Genomic DNA, 20870 nt, shown 5'->3' with positions numbered 1-20870 from the left:
AATAGCCTGCCACTTTGCTAGAGCCCATATTGTGCTACTGCTGAAGGCCAATTTCACTTTCAATGTTGTATTTTGGGAGTGGAACTTTAATAGAAGCTGCTGGATACAGTTAATTTTACTGTTTGACCATTAGTGTGTCCTTGAGATAATCCTACAAGTTATCTGTAGAAATAGAGCATCTTTGAAAAATGTTCAGATTTCTGGTCAGATCTTCAAAAGTAATCCACTTGTGCACTCTGTGATATCCTGACACAATGAAAGGTGAAATTTTCTATCAAGTAACAGAATGGCCTATTCTACAATCATTTAAACTATCTGGAAATAGTAGATGATGTGATCTGTTCAGCTGAGTGAGCTAGGTTTGATGCAGACACAAGAGGCTGCAGATACTGGAATCTGGAGCAACAAACATTCTGCTGAAGGAACTCAGTGGGTTGAGCAGCATCTGTGGGTGGCAAGGAATTGTCGACATTTCGGGTTGAGATCCTGCATCAGGACTGAGGGGGAGATGGCCAGTGTAAAGAGAAGAGGGACAGTGGTGAGACAGGAGCCTGAGTTGATTGATGGACTGAAGAGGAGTGAAGTCACATTTTTTAAATTCCAAAATAAACATTATTCATCGTAAAAAACAAACTTGTGGGCTGCCCCCCAGAACACTCAACGCAGAAGATGCAAGATGCGTTTCACTGTGTGTTTCGATGTACAATTGACTAATAAAGATATCTTAAGTGTCACTACACTTCCGTTGCCAACATAGTATGCCCGCAACTTCCTAACCCGTACATCTTTGGAATGTGGGAGGAAACTGGAGCACCTGGACGAAACCCACACAGACACGGGGAGAATGTACAAACTCATCTGACTAATAAAGATATCTTAAAATCTTATCTTAACTCCTTACAGACAGTGGCCGAAATTGAACCAGGGTTGCTGGCGCTGCAATAGCATCACACTACCCGCTATACTGATGCCAGGTCAACCTTGGTAGGAGAAGGGAGGGTTGGAATTGGGAGACAGAGGCAGATGGATGATAGATGGAGACAGAGAAAAAAAAGAGAGGCAGAGGGAGCACGGTGGGGGGAGGTGGAGACAGCTGCTGGAGGGTGATAAGCAGGAACACAAAGGCTACCAGGGCTGGAATCTGATAAGTAAGGGAGGTGATAATGGGAACCATTAGGGGAGAGGTGAATGGCAAATAGAACCAGAAGGTGAGATCACATGGGATCCAGGGTAAGATAGCCAATTGGATACAAAATTGACTTTGTGGAATGACACAGAGGGTGCTATGGAGTTGTCTAGGATACCCTGCTTGGGGGCGAAAGAAGTTTGAGCGAGGTGCAGCCGGAAGTGTCACGCTTAGGGTGAAGAGACTTGCAGAGCTTTTCAGATTGGAGGCCTGTGGCCAGTGGTGTGCCGCAGGGGTCAGTGCTGGGTCCCCTGATGTTTGTCACTTCTACATTCTCTTCCAAATTGTTAGTAGGTGGCATGATTGGTAAGTTTGCCAATGACTCCAGAATTGGTGCGGTGGACAATGAAGAAGGTTGTCTCAGGTTACAGCAGGATCCAGATCAACTGGGAAATTGAGCAAAAGAATGGCAGATGGAATTTAACTCAGATGAGTATGAAATGATTATTTTGGGACGTTAAACCACAGCAGGACATACACACTAAATGACAGGGCCCTGGGGAGTGTTGTAGAACAAAGAGACCTAGAGATACAAGTACATATTTCTCTGAAAATAACAATACAGGTAGACAGGTTAGTGAAGAAGGCATATGGCACATTTGACTTAATCGGCCAGGGCATTGAGTGCAAGAGTTGGGACGTTGTGTTACAGCTGTATAGGATGTTGGTGAGACTGCACCTGGAATAGTGTGTGCATTTCTGGTCACCACACTCTAGAAAGGATGTGATTAAGCTGGAGAGGGTACATAAGGATGTTGCTGGGATTAGAGGGCATGAGTAATAAGGAGAGACTGTATAGGCTGGGACTGTTTTCCCTGGATCGAAGGATGGATGACCTCATGGATGTTTATGAAATCATGAGGGGTATAACTAAGGTGAATTCACAGTCTTTGTCCTAGGGTAGGGGTGTCTAAAACTAGAGGACATAGGTATAAGGTGAGAGAGGAAAGACTTAAAGGGGAACTGAGGGGAAAGCTTTTCACACAACATATAATTGGTATATAGAATGAGCAGCTAGACGAAGTGGTAGAGGTGGGTACAATTAAAACGCTTAAAAGATGCTTGGGCAAATTAATGGATAAGAAAGGTCTAAATGGTCAGGGGACAAATGCAGACAACTGAGACTAGCTCAGGAGGGCGCCTTGGTCGGTGTGGACACGTTGGGGCAAAGGGCCTCTTTCCCTGCTGTGTAACTCTTTGTCTCTACGACTCTAAAGTTCAATGACAGGTTAACATGCTTTTCTCAGGATCTGATTAGCTTCTACTGATTTGTTATACAATCATTTTTACATTTCAGTATATGTTATTCATATTCTCAGGGAAGTTTTATATAAGTTGCAATGTCAATGGGGAAGCCAATATAAATTTCAGCATAAAGCAGATCCAGGGAATTCCAAACCTCTACAGATTAATTCATCTGGGAAAAGTTATTGCCTTCCTTCATGGCTGTTCTGAAAAGATAAAAACCGAAAATGAAATCAAACACAGTCTTCAAAACTGAATGGTCATTGTTAAGAGAAGTTCTGTGGATTCTTTTAATAGTTGAATTTTTTTTCTGGTGAAGTCCACCATCTTCCAGTGCAAGACTAAGGCCTGATATAATATCTACCCAATTATGTGAAACAAAAGTAAACAAATGAATACATAATTTTTCCACTTTGATTTATTCAGGTCCATCATTATCTATTAACATGCCCTGAGTTTTGAACTACTGTCCCATTTTTAACCATCATTTACTCCTTGGCATGTTCAGTCTGCTCATGAAATTCTACACAGATCCATGAAATTCCTTGCATTTGGTGTTTCTCCCCTTGCAGTGTTTTATTTTGCTTCTGTGAAGCAACTTAGGACATTTCTCTTTTTTAAGGATTCCACATAAATACATTTTCTTTATTCTCTGAGATTCCTTAACACAATTTCCTCACTTTATCCATGGAAATAGGAAAGGCCTGGAGTGGAGATTGGTAGAGTTGTGGACAGTGTAAAGGACTATCAAAGAATACAGCAGGATATAGATCAATTACAGATATGAGCAGAGAAGTGGCAGATGGAGTTTAATCCAGGCAAGTGTGAGGTGTTGCACTTCGGGAAGTTAAATGAAAGGAGAAAGTATACAAGTTAATGGTAGGCCCCATAATAGCATTAAAGTATAGAGGGATATTGGGGTTGAAGCCCACAGTTCACTGAAAGTGGCTATGCAAGTGCATAAGGTGGTAAAGAAGGCATATGGCATACTTGCCTTCATTGGTAGGGGTGTTGAGTATAAGGGTAAGGAAGTCATGCTGCAGCTATATAAAACTTTAGTCAGACTGCACTTGGAGTATTGTGTGCAGAGGAAGGATGTGGAGACTGTAGAAATGGTGCAGAAGAAGTTCACCAGGATGCTGCCTGGATTAGAGGGTATGAGCTATAAGGAAAGGTTGGACAGACTTGGGTTGTTCTCCCTAGAGCATCGGAGGCTGAGGGGAGACCTGATAGAGGTTTTTAAAATTATGAGAGGCATAGATAGGGTAGACAGTCTGTTCCCCAGGGTAGAAACAGCAAACACCAGAAGACATGCTTTTAAGGTCAGAGGTGGGAAGTTTAAAGGTGATGTGAGGGACAAGTTTTTTTACACAGAGAGTGGTAGGTACCTGGAATGAGTTACCACGGGTAGTAGTGGAATCTTTTGCAGTTTGGTGGAGTTAAAGAGGCTTTTGGATAGACACATGAATATGAAGGGAATGGAGGGATATGGATAATACACAGGAGGAGGACATTTAATATGAATGGGCATCAAGATCGGCACAACCTTGTGGGCCAAATGGCTTGTCCAGTGCTGTACTGTTCTACGTTCTATGGAGATGAAGAACATTCTCAAAGGGACCAAAAGAAACACTTAGCTTCAGACAGCGATCTGAAGAGGCACAAGAGACTGCAGATGCTGGAACCTGGAGCAGCACACAAAAAGCTGGAGGAACTCAGCAGGTCAGGCAGCATCTATGGAAAGACTTTGAAATAAAGGCAATCAATTATAACATTTAAGTATTAAGTCCCAAAGTTTGCTTTTAATTTTATTCGTTGATAGGATATGGATGTCTCCTGCAAGGCTAGTAGTACTGGCCATCCTTGAATTTCCCTTGTGAAGGTGGCAGTGAACATCCCTCCTGAACTGCAGCCCATATGGTGTGGTGACATTCTCCTTTAGTGCTGTTAAGCAGGGAATCCTAGATGTTAAACAAACAATGATGAAAGAACAGCAATGAATTTCCTTGTCAGGGCAGGATATAACGTGGGCAAGAACCACAGTTCTAGTTGTGTAATTGATTGAGGTTGTCTGCTTAGGAAGTGCTGGCAAAAATGGTGCGTAAAACACTGAGGGGTGACATATATAAAATAATAAGTGGCAAAGATAAGGTGAATGCACACAGTCTTTTTCCCAGAGAGAGAGAATCAAAAACTAGAGGGCTTAAGGTGAGAGCGGAAAGATTTAAAAGTGACCTGAGGGGCAACTTCCTCACACAGAGGTTGGTGTGTATATGGAACGAGCTGCCAGTGGAAGTGGTTGAGGCAGGTACAATAACAACTTTTAAAAGACATTTGGACAGGTACATGGATAGGAGAGATATGGGCCAAATGGGACTAGCTTAGATGGACATCTTGATTGACATGAACAAGTTGGGCTGAAGGGCCTGTTTCCATGCTGTATTACTCTATGACCCATACTCTATTACTCTATGACAAGTTTCTTCAGCTTTAGAATCATAGAGTCATGCAGCACAGAAACAGTCCCCTTAACCCAACCTGTCTATAATGACCATCAAGTACCCATCTATTCTTATCCCATTTACCAACACTTGGTCTGTAGCCTTCTATGCCTTGATGATACAAGTGCTCATCTAGATGCTTCTTAAATGTTGTGAGAGTTTCTGCTTCACCAAGCTCTCAGGCAGTGCATTCCAAACTCCAACTACACTCTGGGTGAAAAATATGTTCTTTACATCCCCTCTAAATCTCTTATTCCTTACCTTAAACTTCTGTCCTCTGGTCTTTTGGCAAGGTTCTGATATTGTTAAGGTGGGGATGTTCTTCAGTCCTCCTTTTGCTGTTAGCTTATCCACCACCATTCATGACCAGATGTGGCAGAACAGCAGAAGTTTAAGTTAAGTTTTTTTCTACATTAGTCACATGTACATCAAAACACACAGTGAAATGCATCTTTTGCGTAGAGTGTTCTGGGGGCAGCCCACAAGTGTTGCCATGCTTCCGGTAACAACATAGCATGCCCACAACTTCCTAACCCATATGTCTTTGGAATGTGGGAAGAAACCGGAGCACCCAGAGGAAACGCACGCAGACACGGGGAGAATGTAAAAACTCCTTACAGACAGTGGCCGGAATTGAACCCAGGTCGCTGGCACTGTAATAGCAGTGGTCCTTCCAATTTTATTCTTATTATTATTTTCACACTTCTTTGATTCAACGGCGAGGCTTACTGGCCACTTATCAGCTAAGAGTTAAGTGCTTTGTTGTTGGTTTGAAGTCGTACAAATGCTCAAAAAGGTAACAACAACGTGTTTCCTTCACTGAAGGACACTAGTAGAAAAGATAAATTCTTAACGTAACCTGTTAGTTTCTAGGTCACCATTGCTGGTTAATTTGTTTATTGCCTAGCTACTGAGATTTAAACTTTTATCTCTGCGTCATTCAGCCTAGCCTCTAGATTGCTAGTAACGTAATCACAATGTTACCATCCCCACAAGTACTTAAAGCAATTTTCATGCGCATAGTATTTTAGCCACTTTTTTTCTGGCAGTTGGAACTGAATGAAGCAAGATCAAGCTTATGCAAAATCAATACTGCTTATGGGACATACTGATTCGTATTGATTCAGCTGGTATTGTATCTGCTCTGGAAAGTATATTGTCAAATAATTCATTGAAGTATGACCACTTTAAAATAACGAGCCCATTTATTATGTTTCAGACCATAGATTTCCAACATTATATATTTCTATTACGAATTTGGAGCTTGTCAGTACTTTAATCATAAAATTGTCCTTTGTGATGACTTGTCAGTGAGCTATTCCCATTTCTTTGTTTGGTGGAAGGAATGAAGTGGACATTCAGTTGTCTAGCATCCTTAAATCATTCCTATCCAAAATTATGTACTTTTTTGAGTATCTTTCCTTGTCTCTAAAAACTTTTAAGGAAATCTGTATGACCGCATACCTGCTTTGTGGAAGTTTTTATCATCCTATTTGTACAAGATTATATATCCCCTCATCACTTTTTATTGTTCAATCAACTATGGTAAACCCATTCCATGCAGCTTAATTGGTTTGTTTTTAATTCTATAATATGAGCTGTCACTCAACTGCTTATTTAAGAAAGATGAGAGAAATAATTCAGAAAATTATAAACCTGTTAATCTAACATCTGTTATAGTCAGGTCATTGGAATTGAGGACACAGTGGCTAAGCTCTTTGAGAAGTTGGAGGTGCGTAAAAGTATAGGGAAATGAGCTTATGCCTAAAGGTTTTTTTTTAGATATTGTCTAAGGGGGAACATAAGCTTGAAAGTTTTTACCCCAAGTTGTAGTTTAGCTTTAAAACTCATAAAGTGAAATATATATTTCAAGTCTCTGAGCTTGTGTTATTGGTAGCATGAATACATTTAAGCACACTGATTTGAAAGTATCTGCAGAGGTTGGCAGAGCAGAAGATATGGAAAGATTCTTAAATATAGCCTATTGTGTTAGTAAATTTATAGCATTTCTCTTGGAAAACAAATCACCCAAAGCGGGAAGTAAAGGGGACAAATGAGTAGAACTGGAACATGGAGAAAGTAAATTTAAGGAGACTGCTCACAGAGGAACACTGAAATTCTGTGATTCTGGAGACCAGTAAGAGTATTTGATGCATCGCAGCAAGGATTTGAGATGATTGATGACAATCTGTCCCTTCATCAGCTTCATAGAAAAGGACAGAATGATTCTTTGTGAATTAAAACATCATCAAACTCAGTGAACATTTATGGGATCCTTAAGATATTTATATTGAATTCTTATCTGCACTACTTTAACAATTTGATCATCATTTATCTGCTTTTATAAAGCCAAGTCATTTAAGATTTCACATACATATAAATTTGTCATTTGGTTCAGTACTATTTCTGTGCAATCTCATACAAATATATTGAAGTTATTATAATTACATTTAATTCTGATATGCTTATGTCTTTGTCTTCATGGGGCAATGGTTTTTGGTTGCTTACTTTCTTCTGTTATGGCTGTTGGTGGTAAAGTAAGCTGTTCACGTAAACACTCCAATAGTTGAATTAACGGGTACTGCACATCACTCTTGTAGAAGAGGGTTTTAACTACATGCACCCAGTGGAAACAGAGTGAATAAGTTACAGAGATGCACTGGATAACTTGCTTATTGACATTGTAACCTTCAACATGAGTCAGATAAATTCCTAAAAGAGAAAATAAAATTCAAAGATGTAAGTAAGGTTGGCACTAACACAATTGTTTTACATAAGGGTCAATACAGACTCAGTGGATTGAACAACTGCCCCCTATACTGGGCAATGACCCTCCAAAAGCTGACAGGATACTCCTTTAAATTTGCATAATATACAATGATGTCATTGATCCTTGGCTGCAGTTTCAAATCTAGCCAGAATAGAGAAGTTAATGTAGCCTTCCCCCCCTGTTGAAGACCTGTCAAGAGAAAGTCTAAAGCAAAAGAGTCCATCAAAGGTGTTTTACTTGACTCTGTCGGGCTGGACAGGCACAAGTGCTCCAGGACAAAGTCCAGCCCCCTCACTCCCAGATTGTTCCTCCTGCATCCTTTCTCCCTCTCTTGCTTCTTATGAGATGTCCAACAAATCACAACTTCCAAACACACTAGAACTCCACAGTTGCCCATGGGTCTGCAGGTCAGGACATGAGTTCCACGTAAATCTGAGTTTGGCTCTCATTCACTAACCAGGTAACCTGAATTAGATAAATGCTTACACTGAAAACAGAGGAAAGTGTGTATTTTTGTGATGGTAGGATGACTTTTGGAGCAAGTTTGAAAAGCCAGTGCATTAGCAAAATCACTTTGTTTTTGATTATGTACAAAATGTATATTGCACTTAAATAAAAATTATGACCACTGGATATTTAACAGGAGTCAGAAATTGTTAGAAAAGCACAGAATAAATTTTCATCAAGCTTAATATATTTTTATCTGAATTAGAAAACATGAAAGGGTATAGAAGATGCCCGAGGATGTGTGTTTCCAACACTTTCTGCTTTCACTGTATCTTTCTTGTTACATCTGTTAGTTTATCACCTACTTTTCTGCGTACTGTTATTTTCTGCTTTGAATTGAATATAATCTGAATTAATCTAAAGGTTATCTATTTATTTAAGCTTGGAAAAGTGGAAGTTGTTATTCTGCAGCATCTCATTAAAGCTTTTTGTCTCTTTTTCAGCAGTGGTTATGACTTTGACTACGATTATTACAGAGATGATTTCTACAGTAGGTATGTATACTCTTTGCATTTTTACTCATTTGGTGCAAAATATTTTATTGTAAATACTTTGTACAATGTAAATTTCTAAATGAACTATAACCAGCACATGAGCCTATGCTGTCATTGCAAATTCAAGAGCAGTTAAGCCCTACAAGAATGACTGAAAGATCAATGACAATAAGAATTACCAAGCCAATGCAAAATGGTGTCAAAATTATGCCATGTGTTGAATTTACCTTTAAGGGGAGTAATTCATAGTTTTGTTCAACCATTAAAATTAAGTAAAACTGAAAAAGACCCCCTTGGATAAATGTACTTTATCATTGGTGGTTTTATTTGGTTAGTTTGCAGCAGTTGTACAGATAGAGTAATATAAATCCTGTAATCCTTGAGCAAAATAAGTTCTTGGTTGCTCATAAACAAAGCTGGAAGGAACATCACCTTCATCAAGCTTGACAACATTAAAAGCATAGCAGCCCACTTGACTGACACCCCACCCACCACCCTAAGTATTCATTCTCATTAGCACTGGTGCACAGTGACTGCAGGGTGTGCCATCCACAAAATGTTCAGTAGTTAGTAGTCTGGACCACTCCGACAGCACCTCCACCACCAAGGAAAAGCAAGGTTTCGGGGACATGGGGAACCACCACCTGCAGGTTCTCCTGCAAGTCACACACCACCTTGACTTGGAAATGTCCTTCATTGTTGCTGGATATAAATCCCGGAACTCCCCACCCAGCAGCACTGTTGGGAGTACCTTCTTGCAAAATACTGCAATGGGTCAAGAATGTAGTTTACCACCACTTCCTCAAGGACAATTACAGATGTTGACCTTGCCAATTACAGATGTTGACCTTGCCAATTAAATACTGACCTTGCCAGTGGCACCAAGCTCAGCAAAGGCTTGTCCATAAAGTTTGGACAGGATGGTGATCAAGCAGACAATATCTTGGATAATCTAAAACTTCTGAGTATTGTTGGAGGTGCATTCATCCAGACAAGTATAGAATATTCTATCACACATCTAAGTTATGCTTTGGGTACAGTGGAAAGGTTTTGGGCTGTCAGAAACACAGAATATCTAGCCACTGACCTGCTCCACTGGTAACAGTGTTTATGTGGCCATTCCAGTTAAATTTCTGGTCAAAGGTGATTTCCCCACCACCAAGCCCCCTTCTCACCCAACCCTAATTTTTGATGTGATTGTTCCAGGGGTAATGCTGTTTAAAAACCAAAGAGGTGGTTGGGCCAAGGAGACTGATCTGAGGAGCCTCTATAGTAATTTTCTGAAGCTAAGATAATTGACTGCAAATAACCATAGCCATCTTCCTATGTGTTAGACATGACTCACAACTTTGGTTTGATTAGGGCTCCTTGATGCCATAATCTGACAAATGCTGTCTTAAATGTTGAGAGAAGTCACCCTCACCTCACCTCTGGACTTCACTTCTTTTGTTCTTGTTTGGATCTACATTGTAATGACATCTGGTGCCCAGTGATGCAGTCTGAACCTGAAATGAAGATAAGCAGGAAGATTAATGGTGAATAGGGGCTCTTGGCAGCATTACCAACAATACCTTCCAGTACTTTGCTGTTAATTGAGAGCAAATGGTGAGGGAGTAATTGGTCTGACTGGATTTGTGGGTAGAACATACCAGGGAAATTTGATACATATTGTCAGGATGCTGGTATATTGTTGTTCTGGAAGAACTTAACTAGAGGCATGGCTCTAGTTCAGCGTTACAGCTCATGTGCTTTGCTGTATCCAATGTACTCACCAACTCCTTGAAATCATGCAGGGTGAAGTAAACTGTTAGAAGACCTGCTTCTGAGGTGGCAGAAATTGCAGAAGGAGACTAAGTGGATCATCCACTCAAATTCAAAAGCGGTTCATAATGCTTTCAGAATTTTTTTTCTCTCAAACATATACTCGACCTTTGTTGATAATAGAGATGTTCCAGAAGTTCCCTCCTCCTGTTAGCTATTTACCTGTTCATCACTATGACTAGATGTGATAGAACTGCAGATCTTTGATCTGTTCTTTACAACTGAATATAGAACAGTTAGCATTACTGCATGTGCACTTCATTTTAGGTATATATAGTGCAGATCCTGGCATGCTCTTCTACAAGCTTCATTTAAACCAGAGTGAGGTGGTGGAATATGATTCAGCTGATGCTAGTAGTCCTCTAGATCTGTTCTGAATCTGCACATTGTAATAAAGAGTGATTTTGATGCAAAGACAGGACTTGCTCAACAAGAACTGTACTTTGATCACAATGCTGTAACAACAGGTTGATTGGTGAGGGTGAGATGGGTGGGTTGGTGAGGTGAGTTGTTTCCTCACTGTGATGTATACCTTCTCTGGCAACTTGCTACTGACATACTTTAGCCCTGAGCCAGCACAGTCATCAGTGGTGGTACTGACCTATTATTGCTGCTTTAGGAGATCCAGACTTCCCAAACTCTATCTGAGAAGATTAATCTCAGTAGAAAAAGAACAGCAAATGCTGGAAAGACTCTGCAGGTCAGGCAGCATCTGTGGAAAGAGTAACCGAGTTAATATTTCAGGTTAAAAACGTAGTAAAGGTTCTTCAACCTGAAATATTCACTCTGTTTTTCTTTCCATAGATAGAACATAGAACAGTAAAGGAACAGGCCCTTCGGCCCACAACGTCTGTGCCGAACATGATGCTAAATTAAAGTAATCCCTTCTGCCTGCACATGATCCATATCCCTCCATTCCCTGCATATTCATGTACCTATCTAAAATCCTTTCAAACACCACTATCGTATCTGCTTCCACCACCACCCCTGGCAGCATGTTCCAGGCACCAACCACACTCTAAAAAAAGAAGTTTGCCACATAAATCTCCTTAAAACTTTCCCGCTCTCACCTTAAATGCAAGCTCTCTAGTATTAGACATTTCAACCCAAGGAAAAAGATACCAGCTGTATACTCTATCTATGTCTTAAAGCTATGCCTTCTAGTATTTGACATTTCTATCCTGCAAAAAAGAATATAGAACATAGAACAGTACAGCACAGGAACAAGCCCCTCGACCCACGATGCTGTGCCGAACCAATTAAACCGATAATTAAATGCCTAACTAAACCAATCCCTTCTGCCTACACAAGGTCTATATCCCTCCATTCTCTGCACATTCATGTGCCTATCTAAGAGCCAACGACCCGGGTTCAATTCTGGCCACTGTCTGTAAGGAGTTTGTACGTTCTTCCCATGTGTCTGCATGGGTTTCCTCCGTGTGCTCCAGTTTCCTCCCACATTCCAAAGACGTACAGGTCAGGAAGTTGTGGGCATTCTACGTTGGCACTGGAAGCGTGGCGACACTTGCGGGCTGCCCCCAGAACATTCTATGCAAAGATGCATTTCACTGTGTGTTTCGATGTACATGTGACTAATATCTTATCTATCATATTTGCCTCCACCACCACCACTGGCTGCCCATTCCAGGCACCCACCATTCTCTGTGTAAAAAAAAAACTTGCCCCACATATCTCCTTTGAACTTACCCCCTTTCACCTTAAATGCACACCCTCTAGTATTAGACATTTTGACCCTGGGAGAAAGATACCAGCTGTCTACCCTATCTGTGCCTCTCCTAATCTTATAAACCTCTATCAGGTCTCCCCTCAGCCTCCGCCGCTCCAGAGAAAACAATCCAAGTTTATCCAACCTCTCCCTATAGCACATGTCCTCTAATCCAGGCAGCATGCAGGTAAACCTCATTTGCACCCTCTCCATAGCCTCCACATCGTTCCTATAATAGGGCGATCAGAGCTGAATGCAATACTCAAGATACAGCCTAACTAGAATTGTGTGAATCTACAACATAAACTTCCCTACTCTTGACCTCAGTGCCTTGACTAATAAAGACAAATATGCCACACACATTCTTTACCACCCTATCAACATGTGCAGGCACTTTCAGTGAGCTATGAACTTGGACCCCAAGATCCCTCTGCACATCAACACTGGTAAGGGTCTTGCCATTCCCAGTGTACTGTCCCTTTACATTTGATCTCCCAAAGTGCAACACCTCACACTAGCCAGATTAAACTCCATCTGCCATTTCTCCATCCATATCTGCAACTGATCAATATCCTGCTGTATCCTTTGGCAATCTTCTACACTGTCCACAACATCACCATTCTTTATATCATCTGCAAACTTACTAACCCACCCATCTACATTTTCATCCAGGTCATTGATATATATCACAAACAGCAGAGGTCCCTGCGGAACACCACTAGTCACAGACCTCCAGCGGGAATAAGTCTTATCAACCACTACCCTCTGTCTTCTATGGGCAAGACAATTCTGAATCCAAACAGCCAAGTCACTGTGGATCCCATGCATCTTAATCTTCTAGATGCTGCCTGATCTGCTGAGTTTTTTTCAGAATATTTTGTTCTTGTTTCATGAATTCATGTTTTGCTAGGTAAACTGAAAGCCAGTAAAATGAAGAAATTCCTGTTCAAAACTGCATGAAGCAAATGATTGAAAAACTCTTGGAACAGAATCTAAAACATATTTAGCAAAGAAACTTCAAGCATTTTAAAAAATTGTGAATGGCAGACAAAAATGCAACCAAAAAATTTAGCTTATTGATCAAATTCAAGTACAATTTAACATCTCACTCTGGGACAGAACTACCACAGTGATTATGGGCAGCCTCCCACAAGCGTGAACTGAGAGTGATGCAGCAGCAGCTTTGTCAGCTGAAAGGCCAATTTATTTGTAGAAAAATATCCTTCAATGATGTGTGATTCACCCCTTAACTAGAGCTCCTCGGCATACTTCAAATTTGGCGACTATACAAGCACTAAAACCCCTGTTCTACCTTGTCATGTATATTGAAATATGCAAATATGTGAACAAATAAAATTCAAAAATTTGGAATTCCAGATCCTGGGTGTTTAAAAAATCAAACTGAAAGAATTATAAAATAGAAATCATTAAACAAATTTCAAAAAAAGACCAATAATGACCGATGCCTTCTCTTTAAATTGTGCTATTTTAATGTTTTTGATTACTTTTACACTGCACTCCGAGAGCCTGAGGTTTTGGATCAGTGTGCTGGAAGGGAATGCAGTATGCTGAATTTTGCCATTAGAATCATTGATTTATACAGCACAGAAACAGGCCCTTCAGCTTAACTCATCCATGTCGACAATGTGCCTACGCTAGTCCCACTTGCCTGAATTTGATCCTTATCTATCTAAACCTTTCCTATCCATGTTCCTGTCCAAATGTCTCTTAAACATTGTAATTGTGGCTGCCTCTGCCACCTCCTCTGGCAGCTCATTCCAGATACCTATGAACATTCCCCCCCACCAATGCACCTCCATTTCTCCCAATCCACCTCCACCCTCAATCCTGATGTAGGGTTTCAACCCAAAACTTCAACAATTCACGCCCCCCCCAATTCCCCCCCCCCCCCCCCCAGATGCTGCCTGACCCACTGATTTTCTCCTGCAGGATGTTTGTTGCTCCAGATTCCAGCATCTGCAGTCTCTTGTGTCTCCATTCCAGATACCTACTACCCTCTGTGGAAGAACTCAGATCCCCTTTAAATCTTTCCCCTCTCACCTATGCCCTCTCATTTTAGACTCCCCTACCCTGGCAAAAAGACTGTGACTTACCTGCCCTATTTATGCCTCTGATGATTTTATAAGCCTCTATAAGGTCATCCTTGGCCTCCTTTGCTCCAGGGAAAACAGTGATACCAATGACATAGGTAGAAAGCAGGATGACATCCTGCAAACAGATTTTAAGAAGTTAGGAATAAGATTAGGATGAAACTAGGATGTGATTGCACTGGAGTGGGTCCAGAGGAGATTCACCAGGATGTTGCCTGGGATGGAAAGTTTCAGTTATGCAGATTGACTGGAGAGGCTGGGTTTGCTTTCCTTCAAGTGAAGGAGGCTGAGGCAAAACCTGATTGAAATGTACAAAATTATGAGGAGCATAGATAGGGTAAATTGTAGGAAACTTTCCCCCACGATAGAGGTATCTAACACTGAAGAAGTAGATTTAAAGTGAGGAGTATGAGGTTTAGAGGGATCTGAAAAATAATTTTTTAACCCAGAGAGTGGCTGAGGTCTGGAATGAACTGCACAAGAGGTGGTGAAGGCAGATGCTAACACAACAAGACAAGTAAGAATAAAGAAAATCAAAAGATGCTTAATACATACATAAGGAACAAGAGGATATCCAAAGAAATAGCTAGGCCCATTGGACACCAAAATTAATGCTTTGTGGCTATTTTCACAAAAATCATGGATGAAGTCAACACTGTAGTTAAGGAGGCCAGGTGTGTAATATTGGATAGGATAAGTGTAGTGAAAGAGGGAGCTGTAATGCGATTTGCTTCTTTGAAAGTGAATAAATTGCCAAGCCTGAATGAAATATATCCTGGCTGTTAAAAGAAACAGACTGATCCTCCATGGATTCTCTGCCCCTCTAAAGTGGATTCAGAACATTAGATTCTCAACCACCACTGCCATCTACCATGTTGTGTGCATAAGTGTCATATGTGTGTAATGTTGCTATTGCATCCTGCCCTAGGTTGCTGGAGATTGTTATCCCCTTTAAACAAACCATTGACTAAATTTTCGTTAGCTTTTGCAGACCCACATCACCTCCACACCCCTCCTACACCATCACACCCCTCCTACACCATCACACAGCAGTCCCACATCAGGAACAATTAGTGCCTCTGTTAGGTTGAATGGTTAGACTTGATATATGCTCAAATATAGCTGAGAAGTTAATGCTGTCTGTTAGCTGTTGCCCACATAAAATTATAACAATAACTTGAATGGTCTGAATCCCTCCAATCTGATTTCTGCGATTCCCATAGCAGCAAGGTCACTAGCAACATACACTGTTCAGTCCCCAACTTATAAATACCATTGTTACATTTGATAATTAAATTCCATGAAATGTGGGTAAAAGCTTACAGATTATCATGAAAATCCAGCTGGTTTCTAATGCTACCACATCACAGTCTGGCATACTAATGATTCCATTCCTGGTGATCACTGTTAATTCTGCTCTTAATGTAGTTGAAAGAAACGAGTATGTCCCTCAAATACTTTTACACAGTATTTCATCTGAAGGAAGAGTTCAAAGCAAGCAGGCATAACCTTACTAGAAAAGCTGTCTTTCAAGGTTGCTATCAGAAAACATGTTATAATTCACTTTCCTAAAAATCTTTTGGGGCTGGAGCAATTAGAATTTTCAAAGTTAAGATCACTAAGGGGATACAGAAATGTCGGAAATACTTAGCAGGTCAGGTAGCATCTGTGGAAAGAGAAACGAGGTTAACGGTTCAACTCAATGACCTTTCATCAGAACTAGGAAATGTCAAAAATTAAAGATGTTTTGAGTTGCAGAAAACTGTTGTCTAAGGTCAGTGAAGGATTGCTAAACTTTATATGGGGACAGGTTTGAGAAGGCTGTTCATGATCCTACAATACAGATGGCCATTTCATTCTTTTCCTTGGCTTCCCTCCCCATTAATCGCTCCTTGTTCCAACACAAAGTAATTATCCTGTTTGGTAACTTATCCTATCATCTACTCACCCCTACTGTTGACCACATTTCCTCTGATGATTTCTAATGCATAGTAAATTCCAGGAAGCTGAGACCTTCATCGATGAGACTTTTACTGAGGTGGTCACACCCAACGTACAAACTTTAGATAGGTGGGTTACCACCAGGGACAGTAGAGGGAGTAGGCAGACAGTGCAGTGTTCCCCTGTGGCCATTCCCCTCACTAACAGGTATACCTCTTTGGATACTGCTAGCAGCAATAGTCAGGTCTCTGGCACGGTGACTGGCTCTGAGGCTCAAAGGGAAATGGTGCAGTCAGACAGGGTGATAGTGATAGGAGACTTGATAGTGAGGGAGACAGACAGGAGATTCTGTGGCCACAGAAGAGATGCCATACTGCTAAGAGACATCTACAGCTGCTAAGATGTCTTGAACAGGAGGGCAAACAGCCATAAGTTGTTGTACATGTCGGTACAGATGACATAGATAGAACGAGGAATGAGGCTCTGAAGAATGAATATAGAGAGTAGGGTAGGAAGTTAAGAAGCAGGACCTCGAGGGTAGTGATCTCCGGATTACTCCCAGTGCCATGTGCTAGCGAGGTCAGAAATAGAAAGTTAGGCCAGATGAATTTGTGGCTGAGGAGCTGGTGCAGGGGGCAGGGATTCAGTTACTTGGACCATTGGGATCTCTCTGGGGTAGAGGCAACCTGTACAAGAGGGATGGGTTGCACTTGAACCAGAGAGGGACCAATATCCCTGTAGGGAGATTTGCTGGTACTACATGGGAGGGTTTAAACTAGATTGGCAGGGGGCTGGGAGTCTGAACAGAAGCAAGTCATGAGATAAAGCAGTAGCCAGGAAGAGCAAGTTTAGTAATCAGGATAGCCAAGGGCACAGTAATGCACAAGGTTTAACAGGTAAGGCAGACAAACTCAGAACATGGATTGGCTCTGAGGATCGAGATGTTATAGCCATTACAAAAACAAGGCTGAGAGAAGGGCAGGACTGGCAACTCAGTGTTCCAGGATTCAGATGCTACAGGCGTGACAGGTAAGGGAGGAGAGGGCGTTGCCTTTTTGATAAGGGAGGACATAACAGCAGTATTTAGAGATGACTTTCTTGGGGGATCGCCCAGTGAAGCCATATGGGTAGAACTTAGAAACATGAAGGGGAGGGTCACTCCAGTGGGTCTGTATTATAGACCCCCCCCCCCCCCCAATAGTCAATGGGAACTTGAGGAGCAGGTGTGTAGAGACATTGCTCATAGTTGTAAGAATAATAGAGTTGTCTTAGTGGGAGATTTTAATTTCCCCAGTATTGACTGGACCACCCAGAGTATTAAGGACCTGGATAGGGTGGAATTTGTGAAATGTGTCCAGGAAAGTTTCCTGAGTCAATATATAAAAGGCCGTAGTCGGGAGGGTGCAATACTGGACCTCCTCTTAGGGAACATGGCAGGGCAGGTAACTGAAGTGGCAGACAGGGAATACTTTGGGTCTAATGACCATAATTCTATTAGTTTTAAGTTAGTGATGGAAAAGGATGGGACAGGTCCATAGGTTAGGGTACCAAATTGGAGCAGGGCTAATTTTGGGAGGATTAGGCAGGATCTAGCAGAGATCGATTGGGTGAGCCTGTTTGAAGGGAAAGTAACAAATGGCAAATGGGAGGCTTTTAAAAGTGAGAGATCAAGAGTCCAGAAGCAACATGGTCCTGATAGGGTGAAGGGTAAACCTGGCAGGTTTAGGGAATCCGGGTGATGAGAGATATTGAGGCTCTAGTCAAGAAAAAGAAGGGAGCATACATTGGATTTAGGAGGTCAGGGATGAGTGAATCCCTTGATGGCTAGATCAAAAATACTCTTAAGAGGGAAATCAAGAGGTAAAGAGGGGGTATGAGATGGATCTGGTAGGTAAGGTTAAGGAAAATCCCAAGAGGTTCTATAGCTATATTAAGAGTAAAAGGGTGGCTAGGGAGAGATTATGTCCCCTTAGAGATAAGCAGGGCTGCCAATGTCTTGAGCTGCAGGAGATGGGTGGGATTTTTAATGAATATTTCCCTGCAGTGTTTAGTGAGGAGAAAATCATAGGATAAGAGAAACAAGTGGAGATATTTTGGAGGACATTCATATTACCAGGGAGGAGGTAGTTGCAGCCTTACAGTGCATTAAGGTGGATAAATCCCCAGGGCCTGACCGAGTGCATCTTCACACTTTGTGGGAGGCTAGAGGAGAAATTGTGGAGGACCTCGCGGAGATATTTGCTTCATCGTTAGCCACTAGTGACGTTCCTGAAGACTGGAAGGTGGCTAATGTTGTTCTATTGTTTAAGAAGGATAGCAAGGACAAGCCAGGGAACTACAGGCTGGTCAGCCACCAGAAGTGGAGAAGTTACTGACGGAAATTCTGAGGGACAGGATCTACCAGCATTTGGATAGACAGAGTATGATTAGGAGGAGTCAGCATGGCTTTGTGTGGAAAGTCATGCTTGATGAAACTTTTAGAGTTTTTTGAAGAGGTAACCAAAAAGGTAGATGAGTGTAGGGCAGTGGATGTTGTCTATTTGGACTTTAGCAAAGCCTTCGACAAGATCCTGCATGGTAGGCTGGTCTGGAAGGTTAGGTCCCATGGAATCCAGGGAGAGCTAGTCAGGTGGATTCAAAATTGGCTTGGAGGTAGGAAGCAGAGGGTGGTGGTTGAAGGTTGTTTCTCGGAATGGAGGCCGGTGACTAGTGGTTTGCTGCAGGGGTTGATGTTGGTACCCTTGATATTCGTTATTTATACAAATGACTTGGATATGAATGCACAACGCTTGAGTAGTAAGTTTGCAGATGACGTGAAATTAGGTGTTGTTGATAGTGAAGAAGGTTATTGTAGATTACAGGGGGATCTTGATCAGTTACGGAAGTGGACTGAGGAGTGGCAAATGGATTTCAATACAGATAAGTGTGAAATGATGCATTTGGAAAGTCAAACCAGCATAGGACTTAAACTATGAATGGTAGGGCACTAGGGAATGTAATGGAACAGAGGGACCTAGGAGTACAAGTGCATAGTTCATTGAAAGCGGTGTCACAGGTAGACAGGGTGGTGAAAAAGTCATTTAGCATGCTGGCCTTCATTAGTCAGGGCATTGAGTATAGGAGTTGGGACATTATGTTGCAGTTTTATAAGTCATTGGTGAGGCCGCACTTGGAGTACTATGTACAGTTTTGGTCACCCTGTTATAGGAAAGACAGGGTTAAACTAGAAAGAGTGCAGAAAAAATTTACAAGGATGCTGCCAGGCCTAGAGGGCCTGAGTTAGAGGGAGAGGTTGGCCAGGCTAGTTGTTTATTCCTTGGAGGGTAGGAGAATGAGGGGTGACCTTATAGAGGTTTATAAAATCATGAGGGGCATAGATAATGTGGATAGTAGCAGTCTTTTCCCCAGGGTAGGGGAGTCCAAAACTAGGGGGCATAGATTTAGGGTGAGCGAGCAAAGATTTAAAAGGGACCTGAGGGGCAACTTTTTCATGCAAAGGCTGGTGAGTATATGGAATGAGATGCCAGAGGAAGTGGTTGAGGCAGGTACAATAGTATCATTTAAGAAGCACTTGGAGGGGCGGGAAATGGGCCGAATGCAGGAAATTTGACTAGATGGGTGGGCACCATGGTCAACATGGGCTAGTTGGGCCGAAGGGCCTGTATCCGTGCTGTATTGCTCTGTGATTCTATTTTGTATGGCTTACTTCTAACATTTGCTGGGTTTTATTGTTCCATATAATTCAATTATAAGATATTAGTTTATTTTTGTAAACTGCTAATTATGGTGACCTAAGCTATGTTAAATGCATAGTTTGTTTATTTAGTTTAACTTGAGATAATGACTAGCTATGCACTTTCTTGAGAATGGAGTCTAGGAAGATAGGAATCTGGATCATGGTAGCTGAAGTTGAACTATGGAAACCATATTTCAGTCATTAAGAGAAGCTGATTCTATATATAAAAGAACAAATGATAATACCATATGAAAAGTTGAGATAAAATTTAATTTTTATCATTTAATAGACCTAATGAATATTCCAGTGTGTTTTATGATGGAAAATGAGAGCTCTTTTTAACTTATATACATTTAAAGCACATGGGATAGAAGACAAGCTGGCTAATTGTGTCCAAAATTGGTTGATGATAGGAGTCAGAGGGTGGCAGTGGAACAATGCTTTTCTGATTGGAAATCTGTGACCAGTAGTGTACGACAGGTATCAGTGCTGGGACCTTTGCTGTTTGTGATCTATATAATTGAGTAGTAAGTTTGCAGATGACATGAAAATTGGTGGTGTCGTGGATAGCAAGGAAGATTGCCTAAGGCTACAACAGGATATAGGTCAAATGGAAAGTTGGGCACAGCAGGCAGATGGAATTTAATCCTGACAAGTGCAATATGCATTTTGGGAAGTCAAATAAACTTAGAACATATACAGTAAATGGTAGGGCACTAAGATGTGTTGATGCACAGAGGGACCTTGGGATACAACTCCAGAGTTCCCTATAAGTGACAATACAGACATATAGGATGGTGAAAAAGTTGATGACAAACTCATCATATGTCAG

The 20870-nt window shown here is 41.4% G+C and overlaps 1 protein-coding gene across 6 annotated transcripts in view; it reads left to right on the top strand.

Annotated features, from left to right (window-relative positions):
• LOC127574173 (RNA-binding Raly-like protein) overlaps nt 1-20870 on the top strand; it is a 643109-nt gene that overhangs the window by 558973 nt on the left and 63266 nt on the right. For 4 of the 6 annotated variants that reach the window (XM_052022948.1, XM_052022947.1, XM_052022952.1 and 1 more), the window contains one exon: nt 8653-8703. In XM_052022948.1, the coding sequence (XP_051878908.1) occupies nt 8653-8703 (51 nt within the window). The remainder of the gene's footprint in view (nt 1-8652; nt 8704-20870) is intronic. The other 2 variants (XM_052022949.1, XM_052022951.1) reach the window with 1 other exon arrangement.

The sequence above is a fragment of the Pristis pectinata genome, chromosome 9, assembly GCF_009764475.1.
Source record: "Pristis pectinata isolate sPriPec2 chromosome 9, sPriPec2.1.pri, whole genome shotgun sequence".
NCBI classification, from domain to species: Eukaryota; Metazoa; Chordata; class Chondrichthyes; order Rhinopristiformes; family Pristidae; genus Pristis; species Pristis pectinata.
Note: the sequence above shows the minus strand (reverse complement) of the source record. Positions and strands in the feature narration are given on the sequence as shown.